The 20317-nt window shown below is 42.1% G+C and overlaps 2 protein-coding genes across 5 annotated transcripts in view; one reads left to right on the top strand and one right to left on the bottom strand.

Moving 5' to 3' along the window:
- LOC121280378 (E3 ubiquitin-protein ligase RNF123) overlaps positions 1–20317 on the top strand; it is a 420925-nt gene that overhangs the window by 348477 nt on the left and 52131 nt on the right. The window lies entirely within an intron of this gene.
- amigo3 (adhesion molecule with Ig-like domain 3) lies at positions 8246–10963 on the bottom strand. The gene has a single exon (XM_041192327.1). The coding sequence runs from the start codon at positions 10352–10354 to the stop codon at positions 8846–8848; it is 1509 nt and encodes a 502-aa protein (XP_041048261.1). The 5' UTR covers positions 10355–10963; the 3' UTR covers positions 8246–8845.

The raw sequence follows: 20317 nt of genomic DNA, 5'->3' as shown, positions 1-20317 counted from the left end.
TCTTAATAATGGCAGCATATGTGGTCAGAAACTCACCTCAGTCAGCTATGATTACCAAGCTTGTGTACAACTTAGTTAAGTCTCAAACAGTCATCAGGGATGGGAATGGTGTCAATGCTTTGGGAACAGAGAGACAACAGCTTCAGTCTTGCCAGCATTTAGTTGGAGGAAATTTCTGCCCATCCAGTACTGGATGACCTTGACTTTTAGTTGCTATCCGAAAACCTTGAAGAGGAAGAGTACTTGTGTTTATGACCCATAATCTTAATTGTTAAGAGCTATCCGTGCAATAACAGATGCCTTCCAGTCCTTTGATTCTGCACCTTATACTTTCAAATTACTGGTTGGGTGGAGGCAAATATTTTGTGCGGAAGCTCATTACACTGATTTCAAGAATTTGTTTACCGATAAGAGTCAATGCATTAACTGGCTCCACGGGAGCCTGGGGCAAAGTGCCTGAACAGCATTGTAAAAACCCAAACACAGGAATCACTTGGTGCACAGCTCTGTTTGCATGTATGTAAATATGCGAGACAGAAAGGCAAGAGTTGAATGCGAAGTGACTTGAACTGGATGTGTGCATGTAGTCCAGTTTTTCAGATACTACTTGAGGAAAGAAATCCAGGCCACAGAGAGGATACAGAGGAGATTCACTAAGATAAATACCAGGGAAGAGAGGCTTTAGTTATGGGGGGTGATTAGTGAAACCAGAGCTGTTTTCATTAGATCAAAGAAGATTAAGGGGATAAAAACAGAAAATGCTGGAGAAAAACTCAGCAGGTTAGGCAGCGTCTGTGTAGAGGAAGAAACAGAGTTAACGTTTCACGTCTGTGACCTTTCATCAGAATATCCTGATGAAAGGCCACAGAACTGAAACATTAACTGTGTTTCTTCTCTCTACACAGTTGCTGCCTCGCCTGCTGAGTTTTTCCAGTTTCTTCTATTTTTATTTCAGATTTCCAGCATTCACCATATTCTGCTTTTAAGATTAAGGGGATATCTGATAGAGTTTTTCCAAAATTAAAAAGGGTTTTAATAAGGTAAAGAGAAAATTGCTATTTCCACTGGTTAGTGACCTGGTAACTAGAGGGCATCAATATAAGATCATCACCCATTGACTGGAGAGAGCTTAGGAGAAATCTATTTATTCAGTGCCCTGACCTTTTTATATCATATTAGAAAATTAGTTTCACTTTCTCTTTTGACACTGAAATGTGACAGACGTGAGTTAGATGCAAAACTTTTATTTGTGTGTATAGAGACATATAGACATATATGCATAGATATATTTCCCTTTTTAATTAATGTAGCTTATGTCACATCAATAACTGTACAGTTCTGGTCTACTACAAAAAGGCCATTGAAACACTTCAGAAAGTGCAGGAACCATTTATCAGGATGTTACCAGAATTGAAAAGATGCAAGATTGAGCAATGCTCAGGGGCTTTTTTTAACTCTAGAAAAGTGAAACCTAAGAGGAAATCTGATAATTTGAACAATTTAAATGAAAGGTTTTGATAAAGTGGACGTGGAGAAATAAAAACAGAGAATGCTGATAATACTCAGAAAATTAGGCAACTTCAGTGTTGAGAGAAATAGATGGCCTACCATCAGAATTGAAAAAATGTAGGTATGGAAAATCTGTTTTACTTGAGTCCACAAAAAGACGGTTTTTAAATATAAGATAGATCTTAAAAGATCCAATAAATAATGTAGACATAACTTATTTGCACAGAGAGTGATGAGAATGTGGAGCGTGCTGCCACAGAGGGTGGTTGGAGCAGATAGCATTGATGCATTTAAGGAGAGGTTTGATGCAGATTTTAGGAAGAAGAGAATAGAGAAATTTTGGAGGGCAGGATGAAAAGAGGTAATTAAAATGGGACGCAGCAATAGCTCTGGCATATACCAGTTGGCATACAGCTTAATGGCCCGTATCTGTGTTGTATATTGTATATAATTCTATGTGATGAATGTTTTAGAATGGAGTAGTTACCTGTGTATCCCAGCTCCCCGTTCCTCTGATCCTCATCACTTGTGCACCTCCCTGCATTCCATCCACCCTACCCCACCTCTTCCCCCATCACTCACCATTGCTGTCTTCTGCCCCCTTGGCTTAGCTTCTTTTCCCAGCGGCGCTCTGGCATATTTTCTACTTTAACAATGTTATGTGAATGCAAGTGTTGAAACTGCAGAATAAGCATAACAGACAAACACTGGGCAACAATGTAATTAGAGGGTGAGTTGCACAAGCTCAAACTGGCAGTGATCAGTGTTGCCCCTAAGTTGGATGGCTGCGCAGCAAACTTAAAGTTCTCAGGCAGGCCATGCACAAGTCAACATCTTAAGGTTACCACACAAAAATATAAAGGGCCCATGCATGAGGAAGAAAAGATAGATGGTATGTTGGCAACAGTATAATTGGCAAGTGAGCCACATGGGTTCACTTAGATTCTTAGTGTAATCAAAGAGAATATTGGACAGTGAGCTGCAAGAGTCACATTGGATAATAGTGTAATAGGACAATGAGCTCCACAGGGTCACACTGGATAATGGTGTATTTGGGCAGTGACGGCACGGGATCACACTGGATAATGGTGTAATTGGGCAGTGAGCTACACAGATTCACAGTGGATAATAATATAGAATGGGGAACTCCACAAGGTCACACTGGATAATAGTGTAATTGGGCAGTGAGCTGCACAAGGTCACACTGGATAATAGTGTAATTAGACAGTGAGCTGCACAGGGCCACACTGGATAATAGTGTAATTGGACAATGGGCTGCACAGGCTTACACTGGATAATAGTGTAATTGGACAGTGAGCTGCACAGGGCCACACTGGATAATAGTGTAATTGGACAATGGGCTGCACAGGCTTACACTGGATAATAGTGTAATTGGACAGTGAGCTGCACAGGGCCACTCTGGATAATAGTGTAATTGGACAGTGAGCTGCACAGGGCCACACTGGATAATAGTGTAAATGGACAGTGGGCTGCACAGGGCCACACTGGATAATAGTGTAATTGGACAGTGGGCTGCACAAGGCCACAGTGGTTAATAGTGTAATTAGACAGTGAGCTGCACAGGGCCACACTGGATAATAGTGTAATTGGACAGTGAGCTACACAGGCTTACACTGGATAATAGTGTAATTGGACAATGAGCTGCACAGGGCCACACTGGATAATAATGTGTAGGACTGTGAGCTGCACAGGGCCACACTGGATAATAGTGTATTTGGACAATGGGCTGCACAGGCTTACACTGGATAATAGTGTAATTGGACAGTGAGCTGCACAGGGCCACACTGGATAATAGTGTAATTGGACAGTGAGCTGCACAGGGCCACACTGGATAATAGTGTAATTGGACAGTGAGCTGCACAGGGCCACACTGGATAATAGTGTAACTGGACAGTGGGCTGCACAGGGCCACACTGGATAATAGTGTAATTGGACAGTGAGCTACACAGGCTGACACTGGATAATAGTGTAATTGGACAATGAGCTGCACAGGGCCACACTGGATAATAGTGTAATTGGACAGTGAGCTATACAGGCTGACACTGGATAATAATGTAAAGGACAATGAGCTCCACAGAGTCACGCTGGATAATAGTGTAATTGGACAGTGAGCTGCACAGGGCCACACTGGATAGTTGTCTAATAGGACAGTGAGCTGCACAGAACCACACTGGATAATAGTGTAGTTGGGCAGTGAGCTGCACAGAGTCACACACCGTAATAGTGCAATTGGAAAATAAGCCATCTTAGGTCACTGCTTATTCGTGAAATCAAAGAGGACTTAATGTTTGGTCTAAGTGTAACAAGGGAGTGATCTGTCAGGAGTCATATTAGGCAGCATTATGTTTGAAGAGCATAAGCATAGCTACTAAAGTGACCAGGCAGTGAATAATTCTGAGCTACACAGGGCCAGTCTCTCCTGTAAATTAATCATAGTGGGTTTGCAGTGGATATAATTATGAGCAGGGTATTACCTGTACAAAGTCACACTGGATCTAAATATGACCAGGGTGTGTGTACCAATGTGATGAGGGAATGAGTTGTAAAGAGTCACTGGATAAAGAGTTGTTAGGGATTGAGTCACGCTGGAGACAAGTGTGATGAAGCTTGAATCAAGACTGTGCACATTTTCATTTTAGTGCATTAATTAAGTTTGATGTTGAGATCTTGTGAACAGCACACAGTGTAGCCTGTTAACGTTCCCACGGGACAGTTTCGAAAGTGCACAGTATCAGGAGGTTCCGATGCGTTTCCAATGCTGTGAAAGTGATGGGTGGATGCCTGTTGATCCATCTTGTAAGTGTGAGCGGCATGCCTGTGGGCAGACTTTTGGGTCAGTGTTGCTGATGACCATCTCTTGACAGCAACCTGTCGTTATCTGATGGAAATCTTCAGATGATGGTGGAAATAGGCTTGTACAAACAACTGTAATGCTTTGTAACTTTGAGTGGTGAACATTGCCTTTTGCTAAATATAAATTTGAAAATATTCTGCAAGCAAATCTTTCAGGAACAGTTGGCGAGGGGAGGAAAGAGGAACAGGAAGAAACAGAAAGCTGCTTCATGCATTCTATCTTTGAAAGTGAAATATAAATTTTCCCTAAAAAAAATCTGAATATGCTTAGACCAAGCACATATTAGGATATCCGACTCCACATCATCTGGGACTCATTGATTTCGTCATCATTTTTTGTTGTCAACCAGTGTAACAATTCCCAGCATCTTTCAAGTTTTATAAATAGTAGTGTTGCATTTATAGGGCAGTAATCTCCCTCTAATTTTCTCTCTCGTTTTCTCCTGCTCTCTCTGTCCCTCTCCCCCCTCTCTCATATTAAAAGAGGGCAAATAAAGTCAGTAGTAGGAAATGGAAATAGTGCCACAGGTGTTTTGTTTTGAGTTTGGGGATGGGAGCAAATTGTTGGGTCAGTGCATGACCAGAAATGACCTGGGAGTGCTTGCTGCTGGCCCTGGGCTCCTGAAATAGGAAGTGGACCATTCCCTAACCCTAAATTCCCACAAACTGATCAGCGTGGCATTGACCAAAATATATGAGCTCAAAATTTACAAGAACAGAGTTGAAAAAAATAAATATATCATAGATATTTCCAAAGGAATTTTCCACTACCTACCCTCCTTCCTCTGAATAGGAAGCTGAAAACATGAAACTAATCATGGGCTCCAACTCCACTTTCCCATCTGGTCCCCATATCCCTTGATAACCTGAGAGACCAAAAAACATTTATCGTATTCAACGATGGACTTTCTCAAGGGCAATTCGGGCTCAGCAATAAATGCTGGCCTAGCCAGCGACGCCCACATCTCATGAATGAATAAAAAAAGCATCACAATACTCTCGGGTGGAGAATTCCAAAGATTCACAACCATTTAAGTCAAGTAATTTCTCCTCCTCTCCGACCTAAATGATTGGTCCCTTATGCTGAGACTGTGCCCCTGTACCCACAACCAGCAAAAACAATCTCTCAGCACCCACCCTGTCAAGCCCCTTCAGAATCTTGTAGGTTTCAATGAGATCGCTTCTCCTTCTTCTAAACTATGGAGAATATAGCCCCAGTTTACTGAGCCTCTCATCATAGGACAACCCCCTCATTCTAGGGACCAATCTAGTGAACCTTTGCTGTACCATCTCTAATGCAAATATATATCCTTCCTTAAATATGGAGACCAAAACGGCACACAGTATTCCAAGTGTGGTGTCACCAAAGACTTGTACAATTGTAGCAAGTCTTATTTATTCCTGTACTCCAAGCCCCTTGAAATAAAGGCCAATGTGCCATTTGCCTTCCCAATTGCTTGCTGTACTGCATGCTAACTTTCTGCATTCCTTGTGCAAGCATAACCATGTCTGTTTGAACATCAACATTTAGAAGTTTCACACCTTTTTAAAATATATTCTGCTTTCCTGTTCTTGGGACCAAAGTGAAAAACCTCACATTTTCCCACATTATTCTTCCATCTGCTATCTTGTTGTCCACTCACTTAACCTGTTTATATCTCTTTGCAGCCTCTTTGTCCTCCCCTTTCCACCTAATTTGGTATCATCAGCAAATTTAGATACATTACTCTCTGTCTGCTTGTTTAAGTCAGTGATATAGATTGTAAATAGCTGAGGCCCCAACACTGATCTTCGTAACACTCCACTAGTTACAACCTGTCAACATGAAAATGCCCCACTTAAGCCTATTCTTTGCCTCCTGTCCGTTAATCAATCCTCTATTCATGTTAATATATAACCCAACTCCAAGAGCCCTTATCTTGCCTTTTAACCTTTTGTGTGGCAGCTTATCGAATGCCATTTGGAAATCCAGGTATACTTCATCCACTTCTACCTCTTTATATACCCTATCAGTTAAACCCTCAAAAACTCTTAAATTTATCAAACAGGATTTCCCCTTTGTGAAACCATGTTGTCTTATTCTAATTGTACTGTACTTTTTTAGATGGATTGTTAGGACTTCCTTAATAATAGATTCCAGCATTTTCCCGATGACTGGTGTTAGGCTAACTGGGCTATAGTTCCTGTTTCCTTTCTTGCTCCTTTATTGAAAAATGGGCTTACATTTGCCAACATCCAGTCTGCTGGGACTGTTCCCAAATCTAAGAAATTTTGGAAAATCGTAGCTAGCACATCTACTATCTTTGCAGTTATCTCTTTTAGAACCCTCGGGTGTAGTCCATCCAGTCCCTTGGATTTGTTGGATTTTAGTCCCTTTAATTTCTCCAAGATATTTTGTCTGTTGATATTAGTTACCTTAATTTCCTCAATCTTTTTAGCCTCTTGTTACCCTCTATTTCTGGTATGCAGCTTGTGTCTACTGTGAAGATATTTGTTCAATGGCTCTGCCATTTCCTCATTCCCCTTCATAATTTATCCTGTCTCTGTTTCCAAGGGATCAAAGTTTACTTTAGTTACTCTCTTCCTTTTTTACATACTTATTATCTGTTTTTATGTTTTTGGCTAGTTTATTCTCATTTTAATTTTTCCCTTTTTATCAACTATTTGGTGGCCCTTTGCTGGTTTCTGAAAAACTCCCAATCCACAGACTTGCTGCTGTTCTTTGTAACCTTAAGCCCCTTTAACCTAACACTATCCTTAACTTCCTCAGTGAGCCATGGATGGATCCTTCTTGCAGAGTTTTTGTTTTTCAGTGGGATGTATTTTTGTTGAACATTTTGAATTGTTTCTTTAAATGTTTCCCACTGTTCATTTACCACCACACCTTTGAGTCGATTTATTCAATCAACCTTAGCCAATTCTCCCCTCATACCTTGTAATTGACTTTGTTTAAGTTTAAGATTCTTGTTTGTGATTGGAGTATGCTACTTTCAAACTTAACATGGAATTCAATGGTATTATGATCACTTTTTCCCAGTGGATATTTTACTATGACTTAACCCTGCTTCATTACACAATACTAAATCTAAGATAGTTTTTTCCCGAGTCCGTTTCCCAGGAAACTGCCATAAAAACATCCTACAAACTCATCTTCTAGACCACTCTTGTAAATTTGAGTGCTCCTGTCCATATGAAGATTAAAGTACACTGCAATTATTACATTGCCTTTGTTACAAGCTCCCATTATTTCTTGTTTAATACTCTGTCCAAAGGTATAACTGCTGTTAGGGGGCCTATAAACTACTCCCACCAGTGTTTTCTGACTCTTGTTATTCCTAATTTCCCCACATACTGATTTTACTTCATAATCTTCTGAGGCTAGATCCTTTCTCACTCATGTCCTTAATGATCTGGGCTACACCTCCTCCTTTGCAATTATGTCTTTCTGAAATATTGTGTATCCTAGAATGTTTATTTCCCAACCTTGATCACCTTGCAACTGTGTCTCTGTAATGATGTTTAAATCTAAACCATTTACCTCTTTGTGCCACTAGTTCATTTATCTTATTGCGATGCTTTGTTCAATCTGATAAAGAACCTTTAATTTCATTTTTTACTACCATTCCCTGCAATGACCTTTCTCACTGACATATAATTAATGTTAAACTCTCTCCCTTCCTGTCCCACTCTACTTGTCTTTATTCTTAACACATGACAGCAGCAGATTCTAGTTGCTGTAGCATTTAGTCTTTAAGAAATAAGCAAATAATTTTTAGATCAAGTTTCTGAAATAAAATAAGGTGGTTCAATAATTCCCTTCCGTCACTGTTTTCTGCCTATACACTTGGCACATGAGATATACTGGGTTAGAAATTAACAATCATTTATTATAAATCTGGCCCTATGAAGGATTACATCATTGTGGCGAACATGAAATGCATCTGATAGTGTTTTGTTCGATACTATATTATACATATGTACCAAGGACACTATTTTTAAAGTAGTATGCATTTTCTTCAAATCACTTGCAGGTTTAGAGGCAGATTAAAAATCCATGGTCCACACTCCCATCCTCACCCATCCATGCCTTTTCCGATTGCTGCTCCTGTGATTGCCTGGGAAAATGCCTATGCCAAACGCAAGGCATCGGGATGAAAGGGAGATCCAAACTAAGCACATGTGATGTGTGCAAAGAGCTATAATTAGCACAGTGCAGCTACCTGTACTATCCCACTGTAGGGTATTGATTTTCCGTTAAATGGCCTGTGTAGCAGAGTTACTTGTAAACTGACAACAGTACGTTCAGGTCTTTGATGTAAAGATTATGAGAGCACAACATCCCTCCATTACTCTCACTGGATCATCAACTCTCAGTAAGTACAATAGATTACTCAGGAAGATGTATGCAGTGTTTGAAAAGCTTCCTGACTTGAAGCACCGGATGCCCTTTCACCTGATGAACCTAGTGCGTACTCGAAGTGTCTGAAAAGATGGAACTGGTGGAGTCTGAGTCGGTCTTCAGCTGCAGGATTTTGGGGTTTTTGACCGCTGGGAACTCCTCGCTGACAGCAAGCCGAATTTTGCCATTCTGGCAGTCCTTCACCGGCTCCAGGAACACCACGTGTTTGCCACTACTGACTTTGCGGCTAGTGTCGTCATTGCAGGGTGGGGTGGCGGTCAGGATGGAAGACTGGGCACTGCACTCGTTTGGCAGGGAAGGAGTTTGTGTTGGCCTACACCAGCAGCGGCATGGAGTCAGGTACAAGTACATAAGCACCAAGACCAGGCTCACCACACAGCCAAGGAGTGTGGTGAGTCCGGTGTTGAAGCCCTCCCCATCGTACTTTTGATAATGCACAGTCACATTGACCTCATGGGACTCATTGCGCATCAGCCGCTTGTTGGTCGCCATACATGTATAAACACCAGAATGCTCTTTTTGAGCTTTACTGATCTCCAGGCTCCCGTTGGAGTAGAGTTTGAACGTCTCGTTGGCACTGTTGGCGTATGTGATGAGCTCCTTGTTTGGTGAAATCCACAAATAGGTTGTCTGCTCGTCCTGCAAGCTGGTGTTGCAGCTGATCAGCAGCGGCTCCCCAGCCACCCCCTTGAAGCTGGCATCTACCATTCCGATCAGCCCATAAGCTGAAGTACAGTTCTCAAACATCTTGCGATGCTTCAGAAAGCGCAGCATGGCCTTGGGCTCTCTGAGGGCCAGGCAGGTGTGTTCCTCTCGGAAGTCATGGACAGAATTAAACCCACTCTTCTCCCAGTGGAGGAACATTCTGTACAGAGTGCAGTCACACATGAAAGGGTTGTTGTGCAAGAAAAGGCCATTTTTAATAGTCTGAGGCAATGCGATCACCTTGTCGATAGGGATGGAAGATAGCCTGTTGGAGGAGATATCCATTATCTTGAGTTGAGGCAGGCTGCCCTCCTGCAAGATGCTGAATGGGAAATCAGTCAACAGGTTCCAGCTGAGGTATACCTTCTGCACATTGCTGAGTCTGAGCAAGGCTCCGCTGTCCACTCGTGCTATCTGATTGTTGTAAAGCAACAGCTCTTGCAGATTGGTCAGTTCCTGAAAGAAGTGCTCCTCCACCGAGTGCAGCTTGTTGGAGGACAGGTCCAAGTGCATGAGCTGGGAGGCATTGTGGAAGGCCTCTGCAGAAATGTGACGGATACGATTGTGGCCGACTCTGAGTGTGTGCAGGCGGGGTAGCTGAGCCAGCCAGTTATCCTGCAGCTGGTGCAGGCTGTTGTGACTGAGGTCCAGGCTAGTCGCAGTAGCAGGTAGTCCAGGAGGCACCATGGACAGGCTTCGACTGACACAGCTCAGCAGATCTGAGGCACAAATGCACACCCCGGGGCAAACATGGAGGCTGTCTCCTCTCCGTGTGAATGAATCTGATAAGAGTAGTTCTGCCGCCAGCAACCACAGAACCAGAGGTACCATTCCAGAGATACTCATGGTCTAACCCCGGTGCTCCACTCTGAGACACTGCAGTGAAGTTCGCTGAGGCCTTAAACAGTCACTTTCATTTCTCAGCAGTCCTAACATTTAACCATAAACTCTGAACAGCACAAAGAATACTGAGGGCTGCTATCCTTCAGGTGAGTTCTGAGCAGGGTGTTTAGTCACAGAGATCGTAGCTGAGGTAATATGATGACATAATGTCCCAGAATCAATTCACACAGGTTACTTGCCTGTGGTACCGTCTTTAATGAAAGTACTTACAGCTGAGATTTTCCTTCAGCTCATTTAGTGGCTGTCATTCCTCTCGGTAAAGTTGGTGTTGCTGATAACTCAGGACTTCTTGTGTATACACAATGTTATCAAGAATCCCTGCCCTGTAATCTCGAAGCAGATGAAGTTACACAGCACACAGGTCATCAAGGCAAAGTGAATGAACAAAGCCTCTCATCCCCTGGTGCCACTGCTTCAGTCACTTGTTTCTCTCTGGACAAATCCTTAAATGCAAACGTACCATTCCTCAGCACGCAGCAATTCATAACTTTCTGCTTTGACTCATGATGAAGCAGAGAGCTCCGTGCAGCCCCACAGCCTGTGTATAATTGATCTCTCTCGATGCCTATTTAAACTGGAATGGATGGGAGGCTCACTTGGTGGGCAGGGCCTGCTTCATGGCTTGTTGCTGATAGGCTGCCAGCAGTAGCATTCACTGTTTAAGTAGGTTTCTATTGCAGTGTTGTGCAGCTTCCACTAGTGGGTGGAGTTGAACTGCCTGAACTTTTTTCTGTACTTGTTTCTCTAAGGCAATAGCTGAGTCAAAGACAGTAGCTTGTTCCACTGTCAGAGCATGAAATTTACAAGGGTACAGGAACAAGTCTAGGTCTGACTGAGAGAGTATTTGGGTAGAGACTAGTTCTCTCCGTGAAAACATAAGGGGGCCTGCTCTCTCATGAGGGCATTGAGTCAGGGGGCTACTTCTTGCTGTAAGGACATGGGATGGGAGGTGGAAGCAAGCTTTGTGTTTCAGGACAGGGATTAGAGAGTTAACCTGCGCTGTTAGGAGAGTGTGATGGGACTGGCTTTCATTATAGTCTGCTCACCGATTCAAGTGCAACTCCCTGAATGATGTGCTATTCACTAACATTCTCAGCGTGCTACGTAGACCTCCAAGAGAAACGATAGGTGAACAAGCTATTTACAGATATCTGTCAGTGTTACTGTTGATCTAGTGCCTGTATGATAACAGCCAAGGGGTAGCATGTACAGATTTCTTGCTCACTCTTTATGGGAAAGCATCCACTACCTGTTCTGTACCTCAACAGCAGAGTTGAAATTAGAGGCTTAATGTGGTGCAGGCTTTGACCCCGTTCCCCTTGATTTCTCATATCGGAGCTTCCATTTGCTATCCCCTTTCTGTCCTTTTATTTGTTGGTAATATGTCGCACCTCATGTTCTGCTTTGTTATACTACACAAGTGTGTTTGTGGTCACAGTGAAGTATTTGGACTCAGGACTAGTAAAAAGTGGTTACTGTATAGAAGGAGGCCATTCAGCCCATGTTAATACCAGCCCTCTGAAAGAGCAACTCAGCTAAGTCTTGGCGAACAAATGATGTTACTTGACCTCAGGTCACCCGGGGTCATGATTTCACTTTTGCCATATATTTTTGTTTCATTGCATCAGATGGTTACTGTTCCCCAATTGAAAGATGTTTTAGCATCCACAGGCTCCACTGCAGCAGATGCAGCATCTTCTCAGCAATGACGCCGAAGTGTTTATCATGCAATGCTGCTGAGTTCACACTTTGTGTAAAAAGAACTGTTGAAAAAATGATTGTAAGTGTTTTTCAGCCAATGCTTTGTCACAGATTGTCAGCTTTGGCTCTCATCTCTGAGTCAGTAGGCCATGGGTTCAATTCCCACTACAGAGACTTGGTACGTAATCCATGCTGTCACTGCTGAGAGAGTGCTGCACTGTCTCCCTCAGGTATATGTTAAAAGTCCCATTATACTATTTATAAGAAGAGCAGGGGAGTTCTCCATCATGTCCCTGGCAATATTTACCCCTCAAACCAACATAATTGAAACAGGTCATCATCTGGTCATTATCACATCACTGTTGGGGGGGGTCTCACTGCGTGAAAACTGCTGTGTTTTCTACATTACAACAATGACTACAAATCAGCTTTGTTGGCTGTAACACATTTTAGGATGTCCCTGAGGACGTGAAAGTTCTCTCTTTTCACATGCAGCATGTATATAGCAACACTTGGGAATTCAGTTTGTGACGTCAAGTAGCATACACATATCAACACACAGGAAATATGGGGTTAGGTCTTCCGTCATCATGAATTCTTTCCCAACAATCAACAAGCTGCCCATCTGTTAGGGGCACAGTAAGGGCTGTGTACAAACACATAGCTCAGGCCTCTATTTATACAAATCTTAAGAAAATGGAAAATTCTAGTTTTTGTTGTTCCTGGATGGAGTTCAGAAATACCATAGCTGCCCTCCAAGGGCTGATGTGAAGTTGTCGGAAAAACTGTAAAGACATAAACCTCCCTTGATTTAATTAAACAAAACCCGTTTACAATAGCCAGGCAATGGGAGTCCTATAAAAGCGAACTTTACCACCTATTGGCTTTTACGCGTCAGATTGTTTGTTTGTTTGTTTGTTCCTTCTGTTGACTTATCAGGCTAGTTTTTTTCTCAATTGTTTTATGCTTGAAAACTGATTGAAATCAACAGTGGGATAGGATTACGAAAGGCCCTGATGTGAGTCCCCAAGCCAAAACATTTTGGTAGAACTATCATAGCAAGCTGGGATATCATAAGGGTACTGCGCTCTTGAGCAGCGATGGGGCCCACTCTCTTGGGCAGTGGCAGGTATGCCCTCCCGGACATTGGCACCCACTCTCCCAGGCAGTGGTGGCTTGAGTTGGTTTCCTGAGTAATTTGCATTGAAAACTGATCAATATAAAATGAGTCCTCTCCTATTGAGAGATGAAGCAATTTTACCTCCTGTCTTGATGTCTTCTAAGGATCATGTGGTTGCTTTATTCTCTGTAGCTGTGCTGTATAACTCCCAGCTGAATTTTTGCTTATAGATTAAAAAGATATTTATAAGTAGTTGCTGTCGAAATATTCTGTATCAACAGTAAAGATTCAGTATACTCTGTAATGTGAAACCAGGAGTGACTTCCATTGCCTGCGTGGTGCCTGCTCAATAGTTGGCAAGTTTCTCAGTGACATTCAGAAGTGACAGGGGAATTTAGTAGAAGTTCAACAAGGGCGTACAAGGTAATATAAAAGCAAAATACTGCAGATGCTGGAAATCTGAAATAAAATAAAGTGCTAGAGATACTCAGTAGGTCTGGCAGCATCTGTGGAGAGAAATACAGAGCTAATATTTTGAGTCGAATAAGACTTTTCATATTTCTAGCATTTTGTTTTTATTTCATACAGAATAGTTTTTTTGGTCCTTTTAATTTTTCATATTTCCTGGAGATGCTGGCTCTGGCCGGTATTCAACTCCACAGATACTGTCCACCCTCCTGCACTTCAACCAAATGGCCATTCTTTGTTTTTGAGTCCAGTGCAAGCAGGATATTCAACAGCAGGAAACTCTCAGCCATAACACCCATACATTCATGCACTTCAGCATGGATTCCCGGATGCTGATTAGGCGGGCTGATTTCCACCATCCCCCTGCCTACCACCACCCCCCCAAACCCATCCAAAGGCCCTGATGCCGGAGTCGTTCAACTTGAGCCCCATCTGAGACTGCAGACTCAACTGTGGGACCTTGTGGGCTGTATAACTCAGTGCTACACTGGGCAGCATTTGTAACATTTGGGCAATTGGAGGAGTTTCGATGAAGTTTTACTAACATTGCACAAAAAGTTAACCCAAAAGAAGTTACAATGTGCTCTTCGGAGCAATAGGTCAAAGAGTGCATATGGTCCACTGTCCCACTAATGTACATCTATGATTCCCTACATGTTAAGTCTCTGATTTGGAGAAGATTGAGAGGGAGACATTGAACACAGGTGGACCCTTCCACATAACCAGAATCATCATCCACTTCTTCCCTGCGAATGCAAAAGAACTAGAGAGGAGATTAGGAGAATTTTTTTGCATAGCAAAGTTATGATGATTTGTAATGCACTGCCTGAAAGTGTAGTGGAAGCAAATTCAATTGTAACATTCAAAAGGAAATTGGATACCTTCTGGAGAAGGAAAAGATTGCAGGGTTATGGGGAAAGAGCGGGGAGTGGCACTAATCGGATAGCTCTTTGAAAAATCTGGCACAAGTACAATGATCTGAAAGAAATGTGGTGACTCTGCTTTTACTCAGTTACTGGGCAGTCCCCACTAGGCTATTGATACAGCTCTATGACAATAGTTAACAGCAGGCATGTGCTTCCCCGCAAACTTAAGGTTTGACTTAAGGTTTATAATTGATTCCACAGCTGTTGCTAATCTCACTCGGTACCTGTTTAAGATTACAATCAGGATGAATTGTACCTTGGTGTTGTTATTGATCCTGAACTCATCTCCCTCACCCCAAACCTGAAACATTGCCAAGACCCCTTCCTCTGATGGCCACATGATCACCCACACCCCCGCCCCCCCCCACAACCACCTTCCAGCCCCAGTGTCTTGTTACTCTTTCCTGTAGATAATGCATGTTGTAAATGGTAGACTGTTCTTTGAGGTTGGAACTTAAAGGAGCAGCGTACCCTTCCAGAGACACCATCCTGTGGTTAATGCTCACTGATCTAGAGCTCATACTTGCAGAGACCGGATTCCCTGATGTGTGGCCACTGTGTGCTACACTTGCATTCCAAGTGTCATCTGTAAGCAAGACACTGCTTCCCAAGCATAAGCTATGCATAAAATGAAACCCTAAAGGGGAAACAGTAATTAAGAATATACATTGGAAAAGTTACCGTGTTTATGAGTGTAACTAGGATTACAATTATTGTCAGCTCCATTTATTCAAATAACAGGTTTAATTTGCTTTCAGCTATAATTGAATCTAGTCACATGCTTTTAAGGCTCTTAATTGTGGTGTTTAAGAGGCAGCTTAACAAATACATGAATAGAGGGATACGGACCCCAGAAGTGCAAAATGTTTTGGCTTGACAGGCAATATGATCGGCGCAGGCTTGGAGGGTCAGAGGGCCGAAGGGCCTGTTCCTGTGCTGTACTTTTCTTTGTTCTTTGTACTTTCAGCTGGTGCTGCTCATCTTAGCCGACTATTGTTTCTCCTGGCTGCTCCAAAACTGTATCTTTTGAAGTCTGGGAGTTTGGAGCAGTCTCAGCCTTTTGCCTGAACACAGTCCAGATTTATTTATGAAGCATTTGAGGACTAAGCTGCCTGATGTCTTTGGCACACTGTAAATATCACTTGAGATCTGTACTCTTTGGGAGCTTGTTTTGAAGCCCAAGCTTCCCGTTCCTTGCCTCCCATGCCTCCTCACCACCTGCAATATAGTTTCTGATGGCTGTTTATTGCAGGCAGGCTCTCCTGCAGTAGCTATGGGGGGGGTGAAAGAAATTAATTCAACAACAACTTGCTTTCCTAATAACATTATATTCCTCTCACATTGGAATCTCAGAAATTTCACAGTGAGAGTGGAAAAAAAGCTTGCATTTGTATAACATCTTTCATGACCTTGGTGCATCCCAAAGTGCTTTACAAGCAATGAAGCATTTTACGACGTGTAGTCACAATTAAAATGTAGGAAAAGCAGCTGTTAACTTATGCACAGCAAGGTCCCACAAACAGCTATCTGAAAATGACCAGGTAATCTGATTTAGTACAGTTGTTTGAGGGATAAAAGTTGGCACCTCCGACAATGCAGCACGCTCTCGGTGCAGTGAAGTGTCTGTTTAGAATACAAGCTTAAATCTTTGCAGTGGAACTGAAACCAACAATCTTCTATCTCAGGCAAAAGGAACTCCCACTGAGCCATGGCTCATTGAGCGAGACAAGGAGGAGGTATGTGGGCTGGATCCAAAAGAAAACAGGGAGGGGGATTAGATTTGAGAGGATTTTTGACAGTGAGAATAGAGAAGTACAGAGGAGAAAAGGGCGAAAGCAGAGACTTGGAGATAAAGAAGGTCACTGAGTTTGGGTGCAACATTTGAAATAGGGCAAGAAAATTGAAATCAGTGCAGAGGAAAATCCCAGTCTCAGTGGCATCTGCCAGGCGGGGGGAAGCAGGCAGGCCTGTACATTATACAAGCAATTGAAGAGAAACTACTGGAAGATATGTAATACCATCTTTGCAACAGGCTCACATGGAACCAGGTAGATTGACTGTCAATGGTAGATATTTAGAAAAGGGTAGGATAATTGATGGTGGCAATGGTAGCAGAGAGTAGAGGAGTAGGCCATTCAGTCCCTCAAGGCTATTCTGCTATTCAAGCAGACATGGCCGGTCTGTACCTTAGCTTCATTTACCTGCCCTTACTCCATATCCTTTGTTAAACTTACTCAATAAAAACCTATCAATCTCAGACTTGAAACTTCCAGTTGACTCCCAACATGGACAGTTTTATGGGGAAAAGAATCCCAGAATTTTGCTTCCCTTTACTTGAGAGAGTACTTCCTGATTTCACTCCTGAATGCATGGCTCTAAATTTAAGATTGTGCCCCTTGTTCTGAATTCATGCACTGGAGGAAATAGTTTCTCCCTTTCTACCCTATTGAATCTCTTTATCTTTTTAAAGACCTCAATTAATCACCTCAGTTGTCAACTCTCAAGGGAATTTAAGGCGTGTTTTATGCAACCCACGCTCGCGGTTCTGTGCCCAAAACTTATTGAATGATATAGCATAGAAGGAGGCCACTGTGCCAGATTTTTGATAGACTAACTAATTCATTCCATTCACCTACTCTTTCCCCACAGCCCTTTATTACAGATCAGCCACAATCTTATTGAATAGTGGAGCAGGCTCGAGGGACCTCCATGTATTTACCCAATTCCCTTTATAAAATAATTTTGAATTTGTTTCCACCATTCTTTCAGGTAATGCATTGTAAATCACAACCACTGACTGTGCATAAAAATATTTTCATCTCACCTCTGGTTCTACTGGCGATCAGTTTAAATCTATGTCCTCTAGTTACTGCCTCTTCTGTAGCTGAAAATGGTTTCTCCTTATTGACTCTATCAAAGTCATTTTCTCCACATAATTGAAGGCCCTTATTCCTTATTTATTTATTTTTCCCTTATCCCTTATTCCTGGTACTTTTCTGGTTAATCTTTTCTACACCCTCTCTTAAAGCCTTCCTAAAGTGTGGTGCCTAGAATTGAACATTACACTCCAGTGGAGGCCTAACCAATATTTTAGAAAGGTTAACATTCTTGCTTGTGTACTTTTTGCCTCTTAATAAAGCCATATACTTTTTAACAGCCTTCTCAGCTTGTCCTTCCACCTTCAAAGATTTGTCTCATTTCCTGTACCCCATGTAAATTGTACTATTTAGTTTATATTGCCTCTCCTCATTCTTCCTACCAAAACATAATCACTTCTCTGCGTTAAATTTCATATGCTACGTGTCTGCACATTTCACCAGTCTATGTCTTTGTAAAGGCTGTTACTATCCACTTAATTGTTTACTGCATTTCCAAGTTTCATGTCATCTGCTTATTTTGAAAACTGTATATCCAGGTCCTTAATAAGTGTCAAAGAGAGCACTGGTCCTAAAATCGACTCTCGGGAAGCAGAACTGTATATTTCCCTCCAGTCTGAGAACAAACGTTCATCACTACTCTCTGCTTCCTGTCCCTTAGCCAATTTTGTGTCCATGATGCCACTGCCCCTTTAATCCCATGGGCTTTAATGATACTAACAAATTTATTATGCGGTACTTAGTTATATTTCTTTTGAAAGTCCGTATGTACAACATCAGCTACACTGCCCTCATCCACCCTCTCTATTACTTCATTAAAGAACTCATTCAAATCAGCCAAATACAATTTGCTTTTAACAAATCTGTGCTGACTTTCATTTATCAGCCCATACTTTTCCAAATGCTAATTAATTTTGTTCTGGGTTATTGTCTCTAAAGTTTTCCTCACCATCAGCATTAGGCTGACAGGCCCATAGTTGGTTAATGATAAAGAAGGACAATGAGCTGCAGACAGTGTCATTGGTGACTTTGTGATGTGGACAGAGTGAAAACCTGATCATATAAAACAGGGAACAGTGGAAGAGGTGTACGTGTAGTCATAGGGCAAGAATGTGTTCTGGGATCTTGAAGAGAAAGGGCAGATTTAACATGAATTTGGAGAACATGTAGCAGCTTAAAGATTTTTAAGGAAAAATTGATGATGGCTGTTTTAAGTAATGATGTCAAAAGATGGAGGCTTACTGATGTCTACAAGTGAAAGATCGAGGAAGGGGAGTTAGATGATGGGGACAATTTGGAGGAAAAGGATTAGGGTCTGGGTAGGAGGTGACAAAGATGAAGGTCTAACTAACATGTATCAAGTTATCTTTGAGGGAGGAGGTAAGCGGGATCTCTGTGGTTGAGGTGGCCACAAAATGACATGCATAGTAATGGAAGTTTAGACTCTGTATTGTGACAGACAAGGTAAACTGACACCTGAACCAGACCTGGGTGCAGCTGTCCATGTTTGGCAAACCAAGCCTGATTTAATAATGGAACATGAGAAATAGACCTGTCACTGAAGACTGGGCTTCTTCCCAGTCAGCTCTAGATAACTTTGCAGCCCAATGCCAAAACAGGTAACGTGGTCCTCACTGAACATGTAGCAAAAAGCAACCAATGATCTACAAACACAGGAATTAGGAGCAGGATCAGGCCATTTGGCCCCTTAAGCCTGCTCTGCCATTAAATAAGGTCATGGCTGATCTGATTGTGGCCTTAATCCACATTCCAACCAATTTGGACAACCTTTGATTCCCTTGTTAGTCAAGAATCTATTTACCTCTGCCTTAAAAATATTCATTGACCCTGCCTCCACTGCTCTCTGGGCAAGAGACTTCCAAAGATTCAAAACTTTCTGAGAAAAAAAATTCTTCTCAACTCAGTTTTAAACTCGTCCCCTAGTTCTAGCCTCTCCCACAAGGGAAAACATCCTTTCAGCATCTGTAGTGGAAAGCAGCATGGTTTTAACTCGCTGAACTCTAGCAGTACTCTGCGCATGTTTGAGGGTTCCTAACCATAACCTTAGCTCTTTGAATCTACTCCTAAATTCGTTGGGCTTAAATTAGTGAGATATGTCTTTACGGACATAGAGGGTGCACACGCAGCATAATGGACCAACAGAGACGTTATAGGTGGCAGCCTGGCTCAGTCTTGTCTCTGAGTCAAAGGTTATGGATTCAAGCCCTACTCCAGAGACTTGAGTACATAATCAAGGTTGTTGCTCTAGTGCAGTACTGAGGGTGTTGTCTTTAGATGAGACGTTAAGCAGAGACTCTGTCTCCTCTCTCCTGGGATGTTTAACATCTCCTGGATTTTAAAGATCCCATGGTGCTATTTTGAAGGAAAGTAGGTGAATTCTCCCTGGCATACCTCAACTGTCATCACTGAAACAGATTAACTGGTTGTTACACATTGTTCTTCATACACAAATTGGCTGCCGAGTTTCCTACATTACAATAGTGACTACACTTGAGACGTATTTAATTGGCTGTTAAATGCTTTGGAACGTTCTGAATTCCTCAGGGTGAATTTCTCAGTAACTTGGTTTAAATGTTCTTAGAGTAATCTGTTTCTTCATGCACAACTACCCCATCGACCAAACAAAAAATCCAATATCAAATAGGAATGAAATTATGGTTGGAGGTTAATAGGTTAAATTGAATTCAGTCAAAAATGGATCAGCTTGAAGCTTTTTCCTGTTTTTAAAAATTCCAGAGTTCTTTTGGTTTTGAATAACAGGATGTAATTCTAGAGATACTGTTTCTGCAGGCTA

This window comes from Carcharodon carcharias, chromosome 7, assembly GCF_017639515.1.
Source record: "Carcharodon carcharias isolate sCarCar2 chromosome 7, sCarCar2.pri, whole genome shotgun sequence".
In the NCBI taxonomy this organism is placed as follows: Eukaryota; Metazoa; Chordata; class Chondrichthyes; order Lamniformes; family Lamnidae; genus Carcharodon; species Carcharodon carcharias.
Note: the sequence above shows the minus strand (reverse complement) of the source record. Positions and strands in the feature narration are given on the sequence as shown.